The sequence below is a fragment of the Emys orbicularis genome, chromosome 7, assembly GCF_028017835.1.
Source record: "Emys orbicularis isolate rEmyOrb1 chromosome 7, rEmyOrb1.hap1, whole genome shotgun sequence".
Classification (NCBI taxonomy): Eukaryota; Metazoa; Chordata; order Testudines; family Emydidae; genus Emys; species Emys orbicularis.
This window is the reverse complement of record NC_088689.1, coordinates 32,962,619-32,970,751: the sequence shown is the minus strand read 5'-3', so window position 1 is coordinate 32,970,751 and position 8,133 is coordinate 32,962,619. Positions and strand designations below refer to the sequence as shown.

At 44.1% G+C, this 8,133-nt stretch overlaps 1 protein-coding gene across 1 annotated transcript in view; it reads left to right on the top strand.

The window, feature by feature from the left end:
* The first annotated feature begins 3,560 nt into the window (after positions 1-3,560).
* Positions 3,561-8,133, top strand: part of LOC135881159 (protein FRA10AC1) — a 65,779-nt gene continuing 61,206 nt past the window's right edge. The window contains exon 1 of the mRNA XM_065407706.1: positions 3,561-3,702. Within this exon, the coding sequence (XP_065263778.1) occupies positions 3,670-3,702 (33 nt within the window). The 5' untranslated portion in view covers positions 3,561-3,669. The remainder of the gene's footprint in view (positions 3,703-8,133) is intronic.

Here is an 8,133-nt window from a genome sequence, read left to right as displayed (position 1 = left end):
GTTGCTGGGGAGTATTTGCTTCAGGTTGGGGGATTGTCTGTAAGCGAGGACAGGTCTGTCTCCCAAGATCTGTGAGAGTAAAGGATCATCTTTCAGGATAGGTTGTAGATCTCTGATGATGCGCTGGAGAGGTTTTAGTTGGGGGCTGAAGGTGACAGCTAGTGGTGTTCTGTTATTTTCTTTGTTGGCCCTGTCTTGTAGGAGGTGACTTCTGAGTACTCGTCTGGCTCTGTCAATCTGTTTTTTCACTTCAGCAGGTGGGTATTGTTGTTTGCCTGGACTACTCAAGACCTGAATGCTTGTGTAGAAGGAACTCTTTGAGTTGGCTTCTTAAATACCTTCATGCTGTTTCACATCTGATACTCCTTGATGAAACATAGGAGCCTTGTCTTATAACAGGCTTATTCAAAGTGATGCAAGCTATGAAAGTGAGATCTTGGAAGAGTGTTGCCGTTTTCATAATGTAATAAAAATACTGTAATTATAAATAATAATTAATCATAAATAGTGTGTAATAAGCATGTCATAAAAACATAAAAGCTTATGCTCTAATAAATTTGTTAGTCTCTAAGGTGCCACAAGTACTCCTGTTCTTTTTGCGGATACAGACTAACACGGCTGCTACTCTGAAACCTGATTTTTCTACAGTTGTTTCAATTGTTGGATTCAAGAGGCAATAACAAAAGTTACTAATATCTTTTTTTGAGACGATAACTGATTTTTAGAGAAAGGAAATGCAGTAAATCTAATCTACCTGGATGTCAGTAAGGCATTCGATATAGTTCCCCATGAGAAATTATTAGTTAAATTGGAGAAGATGCAGATTAATATGAGAACTGAACAGTGGATAAGGAACTGGTTGAAGGGGAGACTACAATGGGTCATACTGAAAGGTGAACTGTCAGGCTAGACCAAACTTTAACAACCTGTGAACCCCTTTCACTAAAATGTCAAGTCTCATGAACCCCCTCCTAAAAATGAATATTTCCAGGGATTTTCTCCTTTACCTGAGTATAAATTATAAAAGCAGTGATCTTGGAAATATAACATATGTTTTTATGACATGCTTATTACACACTATTTATGATTAATTATTATTTATAATTACAGTATTTTTATTACATTATGAAAACGGCAACACTCTTCCAAGATCTCACTTTCATAGCTTGCATCACTTTGAATAAGCCTGTTATAAGACAAGGCTCCTATGTTTCATCAAGGAGTATCAGATGTGAAACAGCATGAAGGTATTTAAGAAGCCAACTCAAAGAGTTCCTTCTACACAAGCATTCAGGTCTTGAGCAGTCCAGGCAAACAACACACGTTACAACAAAGCTTAAACTTGTTCTTCATAATTTTAAAAACAATACTAGCTGGCTATTTAATTTTAAAAACAGCAAAAAATATCCACCTCTCTTTCCATTTCTTATAAGAAGTCTTGAAGTTTAAATCTTCCCAGTGTCATAGATAAACTTGCTTTGATCTGCTTAGCTCTTGGAAGTCCAGGGGCTCTGGGCTGCTGGCCTCCTGCTGTCTGGGGTCCCTGGGGACAGCTCTGTCCACCATTAGGGAATTTCCCCCCCGAGAACCCCCTGTAACATTTCACGAACCCCCAGGGGTTCATGAACCCCAGTTTGGGAACCACTGGGCTAGACGGAGATTACTAGTGGAGTTCCTCAGGGATTAGTCTTAGGACCAATATTATTTAACATTTTTATTACTGACCTTGGCACAAAAATTGGGAATGTGCTAATAATATTTGCAGATGACACAAAGTTGGGAGGTATTGCCAATATACGGGAGGACCAGAATATGATAAAATATCATACAAAAACATCTGGATGACCTCGTTTATAAACAGCTTGATAAGTTTATGGAGGAGATGATATGACAGGACTGGCATGGTGTGTGGCCCATTGGTAACTGCCTGTATCAAAAATCCCCAACTGCTGGAGATGGGACACTAGATGAGGAGGGCTCTGAGTTATCACAGAGAATTCTTTCCCAGGTATCTTCCTGGTGGATCTTGCCCACATGCTTAGGGTCTAACTGATCACCATATTAGTGGTGGGGAAGGAATTTTCCTCCAGTCAGATTGGCAGAGACCCTGGTGGTTTTTTGCTTCATCTGCTGCATTGGCAATGGGTCACTTGCAGGTTTAAACTAGAGTAAATGGTGGATTCTCTGTAACTTGAAGTCTTTAACCCATGATTGGAGGATTTCGGTAACTCAGCTGGAGGTTAGGGGTCTATTACAGGAGTGAGTAGGTGAGGTTCTGTGGCCTTCAAAGTGCAGGAAGTCAGACTAGATAATCACGATGGTCCCTTCTGACTTTAGTAAGAGTATCTCTGAGAAAGAATATACATTACAATTTTAAACCTAACCAGTGTCCCTTAAGTGACTTGCCACAACTTGATGTCAGAACATGTTAGTATTAGAGCTGAGTGGGTCTAATATTTATTTAATTTTCTTTCTTGATATAGGAATTAGATACAGTGCTCCTGTCAGATAATTTCTAAGTTATTATCTGCAAAAAAAAAAAAAAAAAAAAAAAAAAATTAGAGTTTTCAGTTGCTTAAATAGCCCCTGGAATCACAGTTAAAGTTGCCCCCCCACCCACTGAAATGGCGTCCCTATGGGCTGGCACAGAATTTGCCCCTCCCCCCATGTGCAGCCACGTCGGCTTGACTGTAGCTGCCCCCCAATATAGAAGTCAAACTATGCCTATGGTTATTTCACCCCCTCCCTTTTCTCTAGGAATTCCCCCAGGGCTTTATCATCTCAGCAGGGGAGAGATGGCCAAGTCCCTGATATGGTGCTGTAGTGAGAAGGAAGGGAACCCTATTTACTTTGCACTTTTCTTTTAACTCAATACCTTGGCATATTTCTGGCACTCAGTTTTCTTTTTTACTGTCTTCAGTAGGGTAAACTTTCTCCAGACTAGGCTGGCAGGATAGTGTTGCAGAGCAAGTGTCTACCAAAGCCTTCTGCAACCTGTATGGCCAGGAAGGCTGCAGCGGTGTTAGGAACCAAGGCCAAAGGGCTGCAGCTGCAGGACTCACTTCACACAAGTCACACAGTACTACAACACTAGCAAAGCCCTATCGTAGCTTAGAGGGAGCATGGAGGTGGATACAGCTCTGCTGATTGCAGGCGGAGTGGGAAGAGGCAGGCGGCAGCACAGGGAGGGACAAGGGATTCCGGAGCACGCTCAGTACAGCTCCCGGGTGCAGAGGAGGTTTTATTTAACCTTCACCCCCCAATTCCTTGGCTCGCTCTGCTCCCAGCCCTGGTCGGTTTCATGCCTCCGACCAGCTTTGTGTTCGAATCACGCCCATTCCCCTGCGCCAAGCCCCGCGTTCCGGTCTCCGAGGAGGGCCCGCCCGCGCAGGGATCTCCCCCGGTGTCTCTCTCCCTCCAGGCAGCCCCGCTCCAGGGCTGGAGCCTCGCCAGCCCGGCCGCGGCGCTCATTGCGTAAGGCCGCGTTGAGTGAGCCCTGCCCCAGCCCCGGTTTCCGGCCGGGCCTTTCACGCGGAGGGACGCCGCTGGGAGCCGGCCCGGCCTGCGCCTCTCGCTCGGCCGGGGCTGGAAGCGCCCAACCACCGGCCGGTTCACGTGCGGGAAGCGCTCCCCTGCCCTAGTCCCTGGGCGCTGACCGAGCCGGCAACCATGGTGCCGGCCCAGCTGCTGCTCTCTCAGGCCGTGAGTAACAGCCGTGGCGCTCCCTGGGGAGGGGAGAGCGGGGCTCGGGGCAGCCACTGACCCGCCCACGGGGGGAGGCTGGGCAGCCAGGAGACCCCCTCATCGAGGGGAAGGGGCGTTCAGGGGGGGAGGGAGAGGCCCTTCACTAGACGGGGGTCGCTTTTCTCCTGGACTGATGTGGTCCTCCTCGGTACTCCTGTTCCTCTCGGTCCGCTTCTGACATGGCCTGTGAAATGCAGAGGCGACTCCGTATTTTTTGAAGCATGAGCATTTGTTTTGTCAGTGATTCCTGACCAATATCGTTGGCAAATTTTCAATGTGATTCTTCTCTCTGGTGCCCTACAAACTTCTGGTCCTTTGATCTTCTTATTTACCTTTATATTCTTGCTTTTGCCTTTATCATTTGAGAACTGTACTTATTAAAACTTTTTTGACTCTTTATTTTGCTAACGTCTTTATTCCTTGCCCATGCCACCAATGTGCCTTCACCCCAGTGTAGATGGGTTCCTTCTCTTCTCCAGTGACGGCTCTGTTCTGTTGAGGCTGCTGGTGTGGGTGCTATTTGCAAGTAGTGATTTGCATCTGAGATGTATACACCAGCCTGTTAACTGAGCCAAAAAGTTGGGCTGATTTAAATTGGTAACAAAACATAATTGGAGTCACTTGTTTTAATTTTGCTGTTTCAGTGTTTTATTTCTTTCCTAAAGAAAAGTTAATTCTCTTTGGTATGAAAAGCTGCATGTTGGTCAATAAATTAGATGATTTTCAGGTTCTTCATTTTCCCATTTTGGGGGAAAAAATGTATTTACTAAACCTTAATTATTCATTGAGACATACTGCACTATGTTTCTGAGCGAATTAAACTCAGGGCCTGTCTGGCAATTTACAGTGCTGCAACTTTCTTGCTCAGGGGTGTAAAAAAACACCCCCCTGAGCGCAGCAAGTTTCAGTGCTGTAAAGCGCCAGTGTAGACAGTGCACCAGTGCTGGGAGCTGTGCCCCTCGTGGAGGTGGGTTTTTTAGACCACTCTCTCCCAGCGCTCTGCCGCGACTACACAAGCCACGTTAAACTTTAGCATTGCCAGTGTAGACTAGCCCTCAGCATAGCAGATAAAGGGAGCATGATTAAAAAAAAAAAAAGTTTTCTTTAGTTGAAAATAAAACTACCTTTAATTTATTGGTACATAATAAATAGGGCTGTCAAAAGATTAAAAACACAATCGCAGTTTTAATCGCACTATTAAACAATAATAGAATACCATTTATTTAAATATTTTTTGATGTTTTCTACATTTTCAAATATATTGATTTACAACACAGAATACAAAGTGTACAGTGCTCACTTTATATTATTTTAGTTTACAAATATTTTCATTGTAAATGGTACGGTATTGAAAATAGTATTTTTCAATTCACCTCATACAAGCACTGTAGTGCAATCTCTTTATCGTGAAAGTGCAATTTACAAATGTAGAATTATTTTTTACATAACTGTACTGAAAAACAAAACAATGTAAAACTTTAGAGCCTACAAGTCCACTCAGTCCTACGTCTTGTTTAGCCCATCACTAAGACAAACAAGTTTCTTACATTTACAGGAGATAATGCTGTCTGCTTCTTATTTACAATGTCACCTGAAAATTTCCATGGCACTGTTGTAGCTAGTGTTGCAAGGTATTTATGCGCCAGATATGCTAAATGTTTATCTGCCCCTTCACGCTTCGACCACCATTCTAGAAGACATGTTTCCATGCTGATGACGGGTTCTGCTCGATAACGATCCAAAGCAGTGTGGACTGACGCATGTTCATTTTCATTGTCAGATGCGACCAGCAGTAGGTTGATTTTCTTTTGTGGTGGTTCGGGTTCTGTAGTTTCCAAATTGGAGTGTTGCTCTTTTAAGACTTCTGACAGCATGCTCCACACCTTGTCCCTTTCAGATTCTGAAGGGCATTTCAGACTCTTAAACCTTCGGTTAAGTGCTGTAGCTATCTTTAGAAATCTCATATTGGTACCCTCTTTGTGTTTTGTCAAATCTGCAATGAAAGTGTTCTTGAATTGAACAAAATATGCTGGGTTGTCATCCGAGACTTCCATAACATGAAATATATGGCAGAATGCAGGTAAAACCATGGAGTAGGAAACATACAATTCTCCCCCAAGGCGTTCAGTCACAAATTTAATTAACATATTTTTTTTTTTTAATGAGCGTCATCAGAATGGAAGCATGTCCTCTGAAATAGTAGCGGAAACATGAAGGGGCATGTTTGTTTAGCATATCTGATATGTAAACACCTTGCAATGTTAGCTACAAAAGTGCCATGGGAACGCCTGTTCTCACTTTCAGGTGACGTAAGTAAGAAGCGGCAGCATTATCTCCCATAAATGTAAACAAACTTGTTTGTCTTAGCGATTGGCTGAACAAGAAGGAGAACTGAGTGGACTCGTAGGCTCTAAAGTTTTACGTTGTTTAATCTTGAGTGCAGTTATGTTAAAAAAGAATAAAATCTACATTTGTAAGTTGCACTTTCAGAATAAAGAGATTGCACTACAGTACTTGTATGTGGTCAATTGAAAAATACTATTTCTTTGGTTTATTGTTTTTACAAATATTAGTAATAAAAATAATATAAACTGAGCACTGTACACATTGTATTCTGTGTTGTAACTGAAATGAATATATTTGAAAATGTAGAAAAACATCCCAAAATATTTATAATAAATTTAAAATGGTATTCTATTATTGTTTAACAGTGCAATTAAATCTGAGATTAATCGTGATACTTTGTTTTGAGTTAATCGCTTCAGTTAACTGCAGTTAATTGACAGCCCTAATAATAAAAAAAACATACATGGATTATAACCTTGAAAAATTGTCATGAAAATTTACCAGTCTAGGCACAAAGACTTGCATGCTTTTTACCATGAGGATTAATAATAAAAATACTAATTATGTTATACTTGTCTTGTAGGGAAAATATTATAGCCCTGGGTAAGTAGAATTTTTGGAAACTTGGGTCGATACAAACATACTGTGATCCTGCAGACTTCACAAGCAAAGTAGGACGGGTCAGTTATTTGGATGGAAGACTTTCAAGGATTAGTACTTCATTTTTGTGTCTCATCCAAAAATTGGTACCCCAGTACATCCTAACATCGAGCTAGGGCATTTCTTCAGTATTGTCTCAGGCATTGTCTATGCCAGCACTTTTTCTACTGTGGGTCTGCCACTCGGGCAGCTCCACCTGTGATAGCAACATTTGAGCTACTAGTATAGACATACCACAAGTGTTTTTACAGTGGTTGTCTAACTCTGCTCTTGGGCCTACAGAGAAAGAGTTTTAGAGGGTGGCCTGGAAATGGTAGAGCCTTCTCCAGTTGAGTGTCATCTTGACTGGTCCTGTAGGTGAGTGGCTTAATAAATGACAGAGCCTGTTTTGAGCTGTCAAATCTGTCACTGAAATATGGTCTAGAGCAGTGGTTTTCAAACATTTTTTCTGGTGACCCTGTTGAAGAAAATGGTTGGTGCCCGCGACCCAATGGAGCTGGGGATGAGGAGTTTGGGGTGTGGGAGGGGCTCAGGGCTGGGGCAGAGGATTTGAGTGTAAGGGTGAGGGCTGCGGGGTAGGGCCGGGAATGAAGGGTTCAGGGTGTGGTGGGGGCTTTGGGCTGGGGCAGAGGGTTGGGGTGCGGGGGGGGGGTCAGGGTTCTGGGCTGGGGGTGAAGGCTCTGGGGTGGGGCTGGGGATGAAGGGTTTGGGGTGCAGGAAGGGGCTCTGGGTTTGGGGGGGGCTCAGGGCTGGGGCAGGGGATTGGGGCATGGGCTTAACTCCAGTGGCTCCTGTTCAGCGGCGAAGCCGGGGTGCAGAGGCAGGCTTCCCACCTTTCCTGGCACCGTCGACTGTGCTGTGCCCTGGAAGTGGCCAGCAACAGGTCCAGCTCCTAGGCAGAGGCTCTCGCCCGCAGGCACCGCCCCTGGCCAATAAGAGTGTGGCCCGTGGCCCCCTTGCCTAGGACCTGCTGCTGCCGCTTCTGGGGTGCAGCGCAGTGTCGGAACAGGTAGGGACTAGCCTGCCTTAGCTGGGCAGCACTGCCGACGGGACTTTTAATGGCCCGGTCGGCGGTGCTGACCAGAGCCGCCACGACCCAGTGCCTTCCATTCCGTGACCCAGTATTGGGTCGCGACCCACAGTTTGTTAACCACTGTTCTAGAGCACTGATACTCAAACCTCAGTGGTTCAGGAGTCAAATTAGCAATCAACATTACCCAAAAGAGCCACCGTAGTGTGAATTAATTGTTTCATTTACTATAGTACTGTATATTCAATCATACAGTGTTTAATATCATGTGCTTCAAAGAGGTGCAGGAAACATATGAAAGAGGTACTTGGGGCTTGAGAGCCTCAGTTTGAATATCACTGGTTTAGAGCATT